The 13616-nt window shown below is 55.9% G+C and overlaps 6 protein-coding genes across 6 annotated transcripts; 3 read left to right on the top strand and 3 right to left on the bottom strand.

The window, feature by feature from the left end:
• Window positions 1–13: 13 nt before the first annotated feature.
• Window positions 14–567, bottom strand: RPL32 (60S ribosomal protein L32; the record flags this gene model as incomplete). The annotated part of the gene is made up of 3 exons (XM_064804571.1): window positions 14–122; window positions 174–295; window positions 403–567. The coding sequence occupies 3 exons, from the start codon at window positions 565–567 to the stop codon at window positions 14–16; spliced, it is 396 nt and encodes a 131-aa protein (XP_064657341.1).
• Window positions 568–911: 344 nt separating this feature from the next.
• On the top strand, window positions 912–3200 carry LTR77_007333 (uncharacterized protein; the record flags this gene model as incomplete). The annotated part of the gene is made up of 1 exon (XM_064804570.1): window positions 912–3200. One exon carries the CDS (start codon window positions 912–914, stop codon window positions 3198–3200), a length of 2289 nt encoding a protein of 762 aa, XP_064657340.1.
• Window positions 3201–3839: 639 nt separating this feature from the next.
• MAS2 (Mitochondrial-processing peptidase subunit alpha) lies at window positions 3840–5582 on the top strand (the record flags this gene model as incomplete). The annotated part of the gene is made up of 1 exon (XM_064804569.1): window positions 3840–5582. The coding sequence occupies one exon, from the start codon at window positions 3840–3842 to the stop codon at window positions 5580–5582; it is 1743 nt and encodes a 580-aa protein (XP_064657339.1).
• A 1089-nt stretch (window positions 5583–6671) lies between these two features.
• Window positions 6672–7406, top strand: LTR77_007331 (uncharacterized protein; the record flags this gene model as incomplete). Its single annotated transcript, XM_064804568.1, has 1 exon — window positions 6672–7406. One exon carries the CDS (start codon window positions 6672–6674, stop codon window positions 7404–7406), a length of 735 nt encoding a protein of 244 aa, XP_064657338.1.
• A 103-nt stretch (window positions 7407–7509) lies between these two features.
• LTR77_007330 (uncharacterized protein) lies at window positions 7510–10268 on the bottom strand (the record flags this gene model as incomplete). Its single annotated transcript, XM_064804567.1, has 7 exons — window positions 7510–7806; window positions 7878–7968; window positions 8021–8113; window positions 8167–8326; window positions 8381–8860; window positions 8910–9480; window positions 9531–10268. The coding sequence occupies 7 exons, from the start codon at window positions 10266–10268 to the stop codon at window positions 7510–7512; spliced, it is 2430 nt and encodes an 809-aa protein (XP_064657337.1).
• Window positions 10269–10676: 408 nt separating this feature from the next.
• LTR77_007329 (uncharacterized protein) lies at window positions 10677–13464 on the bottom strand (the record flags this gene model as incomplete). The annotated part of the gene is made up of 3 exons (XM_064804566.1): window positions 10677–12191; window positions 12258–13238; window positions 13291–13464. 3 exons carry the CDS (start codon window positions 13462–13464, stop codon window positions 10677–10679), a joined length of 2670 nt encoding a protein of 889 aa, XP_064657336.1.
• Window positions 13465–13616: the final 152 nt, after the last annotated feature.

Below are 13616 nucleotides of genomic sequence, written 5' to 3'. Positions count from 1 at the left end.
TTCGTTGACCCGCTCAAGACTCAGTCGCAATCTTCGCCTTGCCGTTCGTCACCTTCACACCGAGCTGCTTGGCGCGCGCAACAATCTCTATCCGCTTCCTCGACGAGACGGCGTGTGCGATCCTGGAACTCTGTTAGCACCCATTTGGCGGCTGACAGTTCGCTGAAACTCACTCTGCGGCGTAGGTCTTGTTGTGCATGAGGAGAAGGTCGAGGTCGCGGGTGTTGTTAACGAGGAACGCCTTGTGGCCGGAAGGCATCATGTGGCGGGTCTTCCTGTTGTTGCCGTATCCGATCTGTGAATTGCCGCAGTATCAGCAAACAGGTCCTTCGTAGCCTCTCCACCTCCCTTATCCTGCACATCCGCCTCCTCATCCTGCAATATTGTATACGGCCAACGCACCTTTGGCATAGCCGCCTGACCCTTGAATCGCCTCCTAACCCTGTTGTCGATGCCCTTAGGCTTCCTCCAGCTGGGGTCGACGCATTTGAAGCGGTCGGACTGATGGCGGTTGAAGCGCGTGGTGTGCTTCTTCACGATCGGGACGTGCTTCTTTGCTGCGACCATCTTTGTATACCCCGTCAGCGATTCTGTATAGCCTTGCTGTCTTCTTTGGTGTTCTCACCTTGACGGTTGTGTTGTGATCGATGTGCTGGAAGTAGTTCGATGAAGTCGATGTTGCGCCTGCATTTTCGCCTCGCTAGTGCCCTCCGAATCTTGGCATTTCCGAGCACGGCCCCACTTCGGCGATCGACTAGGTTGACATCCAGCCTCCACTTCACTCACTTCACTGAGACAACAACCGCGAGTAGGGTCACTCGGGCTGCCACAACAACCATTGTCATTGTCGCCGTCGCCGCTGCTATCGTCTGTGTCTGAGTGTGTGACATACTGACTCGGCATCCAGTAGGATGCTTGGCTCCGTGCCGGCCACGGCCTCGCTCCCACCTAGCAGCCAGCCGACAACCTCAAGCAACGGCTCGACGCCGACATCACCCAACAGACCAAGCCGCCTGCGAGGCCTGTCATACCTCCGCAACTATACCACCGCCCACCTGCACAACACGACGTCCCGCTCCCAGCAGAACCTCACTCGCTCGACTTCCACGCCAAGCAATACCAACCCGAGCGAGAACGCGCCGCCGCTGCCAGAGCAGTCCGACTCGGAAGCGAATGAGTCAGCAGGACAGCGTGGTACGGACGGTTGGCTTCCCACAGTGCAAGGTAGGAGTGGACTAAGCCGCGACACAGCACACCCGACGTCGTCAACCGAGGTAGCCTCGCCAGAGCGAAGCATGATGGCACGCACCCGCACGGCAAGCGCCTCTGCTGGTCCGACCCCGGCGCCTGTCTTCACTGATGCTCTCTCTCAATCTGTCCCGGCTAGGCCAGGAATGATGGATGCAGCATCTGGCACCTCCAACAACCCAGCCGACAGCTCCGCAACAGTGACAACATTGAGCAGCAGCACTGCGACAGTACTTCCTAAAGGGACCATGCCAATGATCCGCTTCTCTCCATACGTCGATGCTCGCAGCAGTCGCCCCGCGTTGCAGTTCGCAGCTCAGTCACGCACGCTCAAGTCTCAGAACAGCATCGTCAAGGTCGGCAGGTACAGCGAGCGCGACATTCCTACCGCCGCGGATGCCACTTCAGTCACCCCGGTGGGCTTCAAGAGCAAGGTGGTCAGCAGGCGTCACTGCGAGTTCTGGTGCACCGATGGTCAGTGGTGGGTCAAGGACGTCAAGTCGAGCTCGGGCACCTTCCTCAACCACAACCGCCTCAGCCCCGCATGCACCGAGAGCAGGCCATACAGGGTCAACGATGGAGACATCATCCAGCTAGGCATTGATTTCAAGGGAGGAGAAGAAGTCATCTTCCGCTGCGTCAAGATCCGGATCAACTGCAATCGCGGATGGCAGACTCGCCTGAACGATTACAACAAGACAGCCCACAAGAAGCTTCTCGCGTCAACGAAGCCCAGGGATGCCAGCTCACGTGCGTCCGACCTTTCCGTGAGCGAAGAGTGCACCATCTGCCTCTGTGCCATTGCGCCTTGTCAGGCTCTGTTCGTGGCGCCATGCACGCATGTCTGGCATTTCAAATGTATCGGAAGTCTCTTGTTCGGTCCCAACTACCCGCACTTCACGTGCCCGAACTGCAGAGCCGTGGCGGATCTTCAGGCAGACCCTGATCCGCCGGAGGATGACTTGCCTATTACGCCTACCGAGTGGCGAGACCTGCTGGCACTTCCTGAGCACGCAGAAGAAGACGAAGAGGGCGGTGAAGCCGGAGGGGATGAAGATGGAGAGGGTGGCCAAGGTGGAGAAGGAGGGGAAGGAGGGGAAGAAAGCGAGGAGGCGGCGAATCAGGACAGGGTCGAGGACGATGCTGTGGAAGACCACGACAATGGCGACGAAGACAATCGCAGCGCGCTGGAGGATGAGCATCCTACAGAAGGCGACCCCGAAGCCGACCACGTCAACCACACCAATGGCTCGAGTAATGGCGCCGTTCAAAGGACCTTAGACCGTGAGCAGCGCACGGATGGTGCCCCTCAGTCACATCTGGAATTAATGAGGCGTGAGACTCGAACGGCTACCGGTGACCTTCAGCTTCCGATGTACACTACGACTCCAAACCACGACCCGTACCACTCTCCAAACCCGAACAACCGATTCGAGACTTACAGGCGCCCGGTCCGCTCGTTCCCACGCCCACACTCCGAGTACGATGAGTTGACGCCTATGTCTGTCCCTCCCACTTTCAGCTACCAGGACAACGACAACTTCACATATGTAGACTCTAATGGAGATCGCGCCAATACTACTCCGCCGAATGAGCCCAGCACTCCTCCGACTCCGCCAATCCGGGACTTAATGACCCAGACCACCCCGATTCCCGCGGAAGAGTGGCCCTTCCGCACTGTGCTGCCGGGTGACCCACCACGAGGACCTTCGCGCACCCTCATGCTCTCTTCCTACCCGGGGTGGGTTCCGTATGAAGGATACCGCGGTGTGGATGCCGGGGTGAGGACTCAGGCGCAGAGAGATGCCACGCCAAACGACTTTTGGGACCCGTATGATCCCGGCACGCCGAGGACTAGAATGCCTCTCGCGATGGCCGTAACTATCGGTTCGGAACAGACGATTGACATTGGCGAGTGGAGGCCTGGTGGGAACCCGCCTGGGGATCCTTAGAGGTGTGTGTCGAGCTCTTCAAACGAGGAAGTCGCGATGAACGAGCAGGAAATGTGTGTGCGTGTGTGGGAGTACAAAGCGAAAAAGAAAAAAGAGGGGGTGTTTATGTGCATGCGCGTTTGTGCATTGTGTGGATGTCTCATGACGTTGCACGCAGTTTTCTAGCCAGGCGTCTTGAGTGAGATACCCAAGGGATGCTGTCGTGGGAGGCATATGGGATGGGAATGGCATGGGATTGAGCATGATTATTGCAAGGCATACTGGGAGCGAGAAGCGTTTAGCGTGTGTGTCAGCGGTCAACAGCGATGATTGCAGGCGCGCTTCTTGCATGGACATGGGAGAATTGGACTGGAACAGCTTCACCAGTCCTCAGGCGGCTTTACGGCGATCTACCTACTTTGAGTGGACTGCATAAGAGCTATAGAACGGCAAGTTGAAGATGTGCAGGTTGAAGACCGTTGGTCTGTATACTAGCTATCGACATAGCCGAATCAAATGGACAATTGAAATTATCACGTGCTCCTTCTTTTCTGACTTCCTAATCGGGCTGATCTCCGCGACTTTCCCGACTTCCGACGACTTTCTGAGAAGTGAAGCACATGTTCACTTTCATCTGTCCTTACCACAACACATCCCACGATGAGTCGAGCACTCTCCTCCCTACCGCGCCAGCTACCCAGATCATTACCTCGAAGACCTGTGCGATTACGGCAGTATGCGACGACCACCTCAACACCACCGCACACCCGCGACCCAGCGGAACTCGACCAGATAACCACCCTCTCCAACGGCGTCCGCGTCGCAACCGAAGCACTACCTGGCCACTTCTCTGGTATAGGCGTCTACATCGATGCCGGCTCACGCTACGAAACAGACGCATTACGAGGCGTCTCGCACATCATCGACCGACTCGCCTTCAAATCCACCTCCGAACGCAGCGCAGACCAGATGCTCGAGACGATCGAGTCGCTAGGCGGGAACATCCAATGCGCTTCTTCACGGGAAAGCCTCATGTACCAGTCCGCGACCTTCAACGCCGCGGTGCCGGAGACGGTGGCTCTGCTGGCGGAAACGATCTGGTCGCCGCAGATTACGGAGGAGGAAGTGCAGAGGCAGCTTGAGACGGCGGAGTATGAGATTGGGGAGATTTGGGGCAAGCCGGAGTTGATTCTGCCGGAGTTGGTGCATATGGCGGCTTATAAGGATAATACGCTGGGCAATCCTTTACTGTGTCCGAAGGAGAGGTTGGGGAGTATTGATCGTAGGACTGTGGAGGCGTATAGGAAGGCTTTTTTTAAGCCGGAGAGGATTGTGGTGGCTTTTGCGGGCGTGGAGCATGCGGAGGCTGTGAAGTTGACGGAGAAGTGGTTTGGGGACATGAGGAACATCACGACAGAGGCTACGGACTCGCAACAACAACGGACGACGCCGACGCTGGAAGCAAACGACCCTTCGCACTCGATCAACCCACCCTACCCGACATCACAACTCCCTACATCACAAAAGGACAGCCGGCTCATGTCCAAGATTCCCTTCCTGAAGAACCTATCCACCTCCGCCTCGCAGTCCGCTACAGTCTCTCCACTCGACCCTTCGCAAATAATACCGCACCCGCTCTCGCAGACCCCGGCCTACGACACGCCCTCACAGTACACCGGCGGCTTCCTCACCCTTCCTCCCTTACCAATCCCTCCAAACCCCACCCTCCCCCGCGTTAGCCACATCCACCTCGCCTTCGAATCCCTCCCCATCTCCCACCCGGACATCTACGCCCTCGCCACCCTCCAAACCCTCCTCGGCGGCGGCGGCAGTTTCTCCGCCGGCGGCCCAGGAAAGGGCATGTACTCCCGCTTATACACCAACGTGCTGAACCAATTCGGCTGGGTGGAGAACTGTATGGCCTTTAACCACGCCTACACCGACTCCGGCCTCTTCGGCATCTCCGCCGCTTGCAGCACGCAGAGCGTCGTGCGCATGCTGGATGTGATGGCGCAGCAACTCGGCCTCCTCTCCTCTGAAACGGGTCTCGGCCGCCTCACGAACGGCGAAGTCCAGCGCGCGAAGAATCAGCTCCGCTCTTCTTTACTTATGAACCTCGAATCCCGCATGGTGGAGCTCGAAGATCTGGGTCGACAAGTACAGGTCCATGGCCGCAGGATCCCGGTCAAGGAGATGGTTGAATCGATCGAAGCCGTGACGGTGCAGGATCTGCGCCGCGTGGCGGGGATGGTTTTTGGTGGTGAGGTGAAGAATGCTGGACAAGGGAGTGGGGCGCCGACGGTTGTGCTGCAGCAGGGAGAGGAGGAGGGGGTGCGGTTGAAGGAGATTCCTTGGGCGGAGATTCAGGATCGGATTGGGCGTTGGGGGTTGGGGAGGAGATGAGTGTGAGAGGGGAAGGGAAGGGATCTCTACTTTTGCTTGCTGGGCATGGCGATGGCGTTGCTGTGGATGGGTCGGAATGGGGGGTCTGAAGGGAGGTATGTGAGTGTATCAGGGCTGTGTATGATACGGTAAGAGGACTCTTACATGTTGTATAGACTACGCTACACTTTCTTGAACAGCCGGGCTTCCCTGGACTGGTGACTGCAAGGCTTCACACGTTCTTGCCCTGGACTCTTGGCAGTCTGGTTATTCCCCTTGTGCTGAGGCTCGCTTCGGGATCCGGTAGGAACAACGACTCAGTCTCCCTTGGGGAGCATCGATTCGCAATTCCCTACCAAAGATACTATTGGATCCTTCTCGTCGCTAATCGATCTCCATAGCGGGTCTCTCATCAGGCCCCCGCCCTCCGTTGCACCTGGGCATTCCCCGGATGTCCTCCCTTTGTACGGGGTACCCTCTCCTCGCTACGGGGCCCTCTCAAGCTTTCTTTGACTCACGGGTTACACCTCTGCATGAGATCCTTCGGCGTGTTAACTCGAGGAATTCATCGACGCAACGCCGGCCAAGCTTTGCTGAATCCACACTACTCAGCAAGTCCCGCCTACTTCACTTCGGACAAACGTTCACCTTTGCACGGACTTGTCTGACAGTCTCTCCTGTCGTAGTCAGCTACCAAGAGCACGCTACTGTTCTGGTATGATTCAGCTGAAATGAAGAAGATATACTCACAGTCGGCCTCGGTCTCGGATCCAAGTACCGACCTCGAGAATCGCCCAGCGATTGGCCACGGTAAGGGCTGTGCTCAGTCGATATGGTATGGCTGAAGCGAGCTGAAGGATTAGAACGATGACTGCGATTGTTTCACTAGGTTCGTGACTCAACGTGCGGAAATATGCCAAGAGCAGCCGTCGTCGTTGCTGGTGGGGTCCACCGAGAGGAGGCTATGCGAGCGCGTGCCACGATGGAGCGAAAAGTATTTGAAGGCTTTGGGGATGCTGGCGAACAGGAACTTCACACTCCATCATTTGCTTCAGCCCAAAGACCAGTCGGCCGTTCACCAGGTCGACACAGCCAACCCACGCACCCACCATGTTGCCCCTCCTAGCCATCCTCTTCACCCTTTCCTCATCCCTCACCTTCGCATCGGCCTGTCCCGGTCACCTCGCCGCCCGTCAAGCAGCCGCCAATGCCACTTCCTCTCCCTTCACCTTGGGCGAGGACCCTCCTGCTCCTCCAGCAAACCTTGGCTACACCCTCAACCACTTCTCCCTCATCGCCAACAACCTCACGGCCATGACAGCCTTCTACCGCGACGTCCTCGGCCTCCGCGAGATCTTCTCCTACATCGCCAGTCCCGACTACACCGTCGTCTACCTAGGCTTCTCCCACGGCGGCAAAAACGGCACTGGATACCAAACCGGCGAGCAACTGTACGCGGAGAAGAACAATATCGAAGGCCTGCTCGAACTCGTCCACCACAGCTCCACCGACGACCCGGACGCGCCGCGATTCGAGCCGAGCACAAGGGTGCCGAATACGTTCGGTCACCTCGGACTCATCGTACCGGATATCAAGGCCGCGGAGCGCAGGTTCAAGAAGCACGGGGTCAAAATTGTTAAACCTGCTGGTGAGGAGGTGCAGTGGGATTCACTGGGCGCGAGGGCTTTTGGGTTTGATGAGCTGCATTCGAGCGTGCAGAAGGCTAGGGAGGCGATCAAGGGGGTGGGGATGATTGGGTTCAGTACGTTTGTGCTGATTGAGGACCCGGATGGAAATTTGCTTGAGGTTCAGCAGCAGGAGCCCGTGGGGGCGGGAGGGGTGTAAGTCGGAGGGAGCTTTGGATTGGTGGGGTGGCGGAAAGGACGAGTTGTAGTGGAGGCGTGGAGATCGGTATCTTGTTCCATAGTAGATATACGTATATACACCGTTAGTCGCTCCTTGACAGCACATGATGTCCAGGACTAGGCGGTACATCGCCATCCTCCCACCTCTTCGTCTCATCTCCCAGCTCGAACTCGATCGTCCCGCCATTGACCATGACATCACTATGCTCAAGCCAATTTCTATCCCAATCCTGCCCGTTCACTTTGACGGACTGCACGTAATAGCTGTTCGCGTTATCCAGATTGTTCGCCATGATGCGTAAAGTGCTGTTGCCGTTGACCGTCATGTTGATGTCGCTGAACCAGGGCGAGTTGATCAGATAGACGGGTTGTGTGACTACCTGCAAACAGAAGGGCAAAGGGGTTAGCAATTGTCTCAGACATGGTAGGGCTTTGCTCATTGATTTGGTACCGGGTAGAGCCCGAGCATTTGCCAGATGAGCCAACTGTTGAGGGCGCCGGCGTCGCTGTTGCCTGGGACGCCGTAGTTGGCGTTCTTGAAGCTGTTGTTTGGTCAGTAGGTGAGGGCTGTAGATGACGGGGAAGAGAACTTACAACTCATTGGCAAGCGCTCGTGTCTGATTGACGCTCTTGTATTGTTTGTTGACGTAGTGGTACTCGTACGGCGTCGCAAAGTCAGGCTCGTTGCTGGAAAACGATCAATGAGATAGTTCAGCAATGGCTGATGGGTCGGTTCCTACCCAATGTTCATGATAGTAGTGATAGCGGCGCCGTTCGCGCCCAGATCTTGCTCACTCGTTCCTGGCTGGAAGATGTAGTCCAGTCGACGTTCGAACTCGTCCTCGCCGCCCATGAATTGGATGAGGGTCTGCATGTCGTGTGGGATGGTGAAGGAGTATTCTAGCAATGTATCAGTGTCTTACCGGCCATTTAGGCTTGCTACTTTGGACTTACCAAATGGCGTAGCTTCATAGCTAATATCCATCCACTCACACCCACCACACAGCGCAGGGTTATAGTCAGTAGTATTGAACTTGCCGTTTGCGAGCTTCGGCGTGAGGAAGCCTTTGAAGCCCTTATGCTTAAGATTGTGGTCCCAAGTGTTCTGCCACTGCGCCGAACGTCTCAGATACTTAGAAGTATCGTTCGGTGCTAGATCTTTGGCAAGCTGGTACAAGGAGAAGTCGTTGAGAGCATACTCGACGGATCTCGACAACGGTCTGGTACTGCGATCAGAAGAGATGTAGCCAAGTGGGATCCAGTCGTACAGTGCTCCACGGCCTTCTTTGATACCGTTCGTTGGGTCGACAAAGCTGTAGGTGTTGTAAGGGGTAACTTCGGCATCTGTGAGCATCGCTTGGTAGGCTTCTGTCCAGTTGACGCCCTCTAGTCCTTTGACATAGGCATCGGCGAGTGCATTGTCCGCATTGCTTCCTGCGCAGCATCAGTATACCGTGATCGCATGGGCGAAGATAGAACAGACCTCCTTGAACAATCCCGTTATACTGCCCACTTCGTCCATCTGGCATGAAACCCTCATACTTCCAGATGTCAATGGTGGCTCGAAGCATGCTGGCATAGTACCTTGGCTGGATGAGATGGTACAGCGAGACTGTACATCGGAAGGTGTCCCAGTACGTATAGAAGTCGTCCCATGAGTCAGTACTTTCCCACAGCGGGTTCTCACCCGTCCTATCCGACGGCATCAGATGCATGAAATAAAGACTCGAATACAGCAACACCAGGTTGGTTCTATTCTGCGAGTCATCGGTCGGCACCCGAATCTTCGAGAAGACGTCTGAGTTCCACTCCTTGACAGCAGCATTCACCGTATCGTTGAGGTTCCAAGACGAGATCTCATCGTTCCTGTACTGGCAAGCTTTCTCTGCCGAGATCATGGAAATGCCGACTCGAGAGCGGATGGTTGCGTTGCCAGAGTTGGACCATGTGAACAGAGCTCCGACACGGTCGTTGAGTGGGCCGGAAGACTCACTGACATTGCCATAGGTCGGGTGTGGAACTGGGCCTTGAGCGTTGTGGTACCTGTACAGACCCTAGGAATCCATCAGCCACAGTCAGCACACATTTGACTGGTATTGCTCACCATAGGATCAGTATTCCTCCCCCTAAAAGTCCTCGCCTGATCCGGCGCCTCCTCAAACTCCCCACAAAAATACGTGGTCATCGGCGCACTCTCACTAAACCCTCCCCCATAGCTCCCTTGTCCCGTATACGTCTTGCCATCAGCCATCAACTTGATCTCGCCTCCAGCAAAGAACTGGCTATCCCCACCACCGCCCTCGGCAGGCAGGTAGTGAGATAAATCCACCAGCACATGCTTTTCGCTGAAAGCCGGGAAAGAATACTGCATGATCCCGCTATGCCTCGCGCCAGAGAGCTCGATGCCGACACCACTCTCCAGTTTGGTTGAGAAGTAGCCGACCTCTGCTACATCGTCTCCGACTCGCTTTTGCCAGTACGTACGGTTGTCGAGCACATTCACCCCATCGAGCGTCGCCAATGGCATTTGGCCGATGATACCATACTTAGCACTTCCCCCGGTACCGCTCTCATGCATCATCGAGACGGCAGTAACGAGACCTTTCGGCGTGTAGCCGCCATTGATGGTGGAGAAGGAGACATTCTTCTCGTAGGTATCGATGCCGACTTTGGCTACTCCAAAGGGCACAGCGCCGCCAACGAAGATGTCGCCGCCGCCGAAGGCGAGACCTTCGAACGGGCCTTCGGAGCCGATGAAGGGGTTGACGTATTGAGAGTAGTCGGTTTGCGCTGCTGCTGTGTAGGCGAGGAGGAAAGGAAAGATAGATGAGAGGGGTGCCATCACAGCTGGAGCCCTTGAAGGAAAGAGACAGCCAGAGACTGTTGAGTTGACTTACTAATGATGGATCAGAGGTGGAAGCAACGGCCGAGCAGGCGAAGCATTATAAGCATCACCTTGTATTGTTACACCGACATGTCATTGCGATGGAGTGAGGTGACATTGTCACGACCGATGTCGTTCCGTTCCTGCATCTTCTCCGCCTGCCCCTCGTCAGATCGTCGAGCCTTGCGTCACGATGGGTGCAGGTCGAAGGTTTCGATGCGGAGGTGTGGAGGTGAGGTTGGACGGCTTCGGCTTCCGACGTGGAGGCGTGATCCCGAGCTCTGGGTTTATTACGCTTGTTGATACGAAGAACAAAGCACATTTTGAGTGTTTACAAGAGACTGGATTGAAGGTGTCTTGCTACTCTCATATCCTAATCCTCTCAAACGAGTACTTGCCCACGCGGTTGCTCTTCTCCCGAAACTGCGCAGCCTTACCCTTATCCTTCGCACGCTTCCTCTTCTTGCCATCCACGAAAGCAGGAGCCGCTCTGCTACCCATAGGCAACAGCGCATCGCCTTCCTCGCGCCCGAGCCTCGATGTCGAAAGATGTCCTTTCCCAAAACCAGGCAGTTCCTCCCTCTTGGCTTGCATTGCGAACCGCTGGATCTCGCCCAAAGTCATGCCGAGAGTGTTAGCCTCGTAGCATCCTTCGAGCCCGGCGCTCACTTCTGCCCGTAGACTGGCGAGGAGGTCCTGTGCACCGCCAGTGGTACTGCTGAGTCCGACGAGCCAGCCGCTGGTGCCAATGGCGTCGACAGCGCAGTTGAGAAGGTCGGCGATGGTTCGTAGAGCTTCATTGGCTGGCCCGCGTTCTTTGGCGCCTTTCTTTGCGTTGACCAGGCCCTCCTGCTCCTCTTCTTCCTCATCGGTTGACCCCGTACCGATATAGCGTGAAGTCCACCCACCATCTGCGAGCTCTATTCGGAGAAGGTGAATGAAGAAGATCAGCTCTCGGTGCGACATCATGGTGCGTAATCTTGCGGTAATATTGTCTGGGTCAAACGCGGTGAGGCGAGAGAAGATTACACGGAGAGCGACGCTCTTGACATCCAGGCCGTTAGAGAGGGTGGCTAGAGCGTGGTCGAGTTCATGTTCCGCGGCTTCGGACTCGAGCTTGATGTGGGAGTCTGTCTCGCCGTTCGGCATGTCGCCATTCGCCATGGCCACATCGCCATTCGGCTGTTGTGGTATGGGTGGTAGTGCAAGCGGCTCAGCTTCACCGTCTATTGGCTCTTCGAAAGATTGGATAGCCGAGCGTAGAGCTTCAACGACCTCTTCGATCTCCCAATGCACGGGAAGCGACAGCAGGTCGGCCAGAAGCTGGAAGTCTTCGTCGAAAGGCTGAAGCGCAGCAAGAATTGAGCCTGGGCTGATCGTGATAGATGAGTGGCCCCCTCCAAACTCAGACCATGCTCGTCGTACACTTGCAGCGGAGAGGAAACCAGCGAGAGCAAGCCATTCCAGCAGCTTCTGTGACAGCACCCGTACTTGAACACCAGACTCGCTGGAGCTGAAGACCTTGCTCAAGATGTAGAGGGCTCGGCTGCGATCAAGCTGAGCTGGCTCATACGTGATGGGAAGCGGCCAGCGATCCTCGTATGCTTTTCTTTCGGCGGCTGAAGGTTTGCCTGAGGGACCACGCTGGACGGCGGCCTGGAGTTGTCCTTGATGGCCGGTGTTTTGGTCGTTTGCAACCAGTCGCTCGAGGCCTTCGATGTCGTCTGCATCGACGAGCCGGTCGACGACAGTTGTCCATTCCTTCCACTTCCGCGGCTTGCCTGTCCGCTCAACACTATGTGACCCGGCCTTGGTGACGACATCTGCGAGTCGGGTGCCCTTGAGTCGAGCAGCCTTGTTTTCTTTTAGGCTCTCGCTAAGCTGTATCACCACGAGACTGCGTGCTTGAAGGCCGACAAGTGGTCCCACATCCGACAAAGAACATACCTCATCGATAGAGGCCGCACTCTCTTCGTCATCATCACCATCTGATCGCTTGCTTTTCAGGCCACTGGCGGATGTCGTGAAAGATAAGGAGCCATATACCGATCCATAGCGTGTTTCGTACAGCGCCACACCACTCTTGGAGGCTGCCATGGTCAATGTCGAAGACAATCGAGCAAAACCAGTCACCTGGTCCGCTCCACCCCCGAAGCTCGCAGCAGGCTTCGGAATCGTTCCAGAGAGATCGACGACATGGAGCTTGCCAAGCACGAGCTGGTAGAGTGTGCCGGATGCAGCGTGGAGTGAATACCACGCAGGACTTTTGGCCCCAGTCTTCAGCTCCGGGAGCTTAACGTCCAGGATCATGCTGATTGTGGTCTTGAATGTCTGGAGGGACGCCTGATCTGGCGTCTTCACGCCGAAAAGCTGGAAGTATCTCTTGTCGCCAATGCGTGCCACATGGCTCAGTAGCATGCAATGGGTGGTGTCCTGGTCGAGTACTGCTAGAACATCTTCTCTGCTCTTTAAGACGCCCTTCTTCGCACTTCCCACATCGAGAAACGCTGCATGCTCGATTGTGTAATCTTCAAGGTCGTCTGAGTCGGGCCGTTGTATTTTCTCGATGCTTTGCATACTGTGTGACACGAGCAACGTCTTCCCCGAGTTGTAGCTCGCAGCGATATAGCTCGGACGCCCTGCTGCAGCCGGAACCATTTCGAGATTCAGGACATCGCCATCGTCCAGAGAACACTCTCTCCTCTGCGGCGCTGCAACTTTCGGGGTCGAATCGCCTTTGCGTCTTACATCCTCGGTGAAGCAGATTAAACGCCGCTTGGGATCGTGTGGATTGTCCTTGATGATCAAATACGTAGTCCTCTGCGAAGGTGACGTTGTCGATCCTCGTGTGTAGAAGGAGCATGGTGAGCAGCAAAGATAGGTCTGTGGAGGCAAGGCGTAAGATGTCACCAGGCGTTGGCTTTGGATCTGCCTAGTTGATCAGTCATAGTATTAAGATCCATGTCGCCGTGTATCATACGTTGTATATGTTCACGCTCTCTCCGTCGACGCCCACAACTACCTCTTGTCGCTTCCTCTTCTTTGACTCCCGGATGCTGTAGACCGGTGCACTTCGTGTGCGCCCACACTTTGTGTCGAGTGGCCGTGGCAGCGTTGCGATCGAGTAAGGCGCCTCGAGCGCAGCGTCGGCCATTATTGAGTGTTGGTCGAGTACTGCAGCAAGGTGAATTCGGCTGTGTCGTGACTTCCACAGCTTCCTCGAACTTTTTAGCCGAGACTTTAGACTTTTAGACTTTCGGCGTTACCCGAAGCTTGTCTCCGTGATCTACTAAACGCGTCTTCGAG

The sequence above is a fragment of the Saxophila tyrrhenica genome (genome assembly GCF_035928015.1).
Source record: "Saxophila tyrrhenica strain CCFEE 5935 chromosome Unknown scaffold_11, whole genome shotgun sequence".
Taxonomy (NCBI): Eukaryota; Fungi; Ascomycota; class Dothideomycetes; order Mycosphaerellales; family Extremaceae; genus Saxophila; species Saxophila tyrrhenica.
Note: the sequence above shows the minus strand (reverse complement) of the source record. Positions and strands in the feature narration are given on the sequence as shown.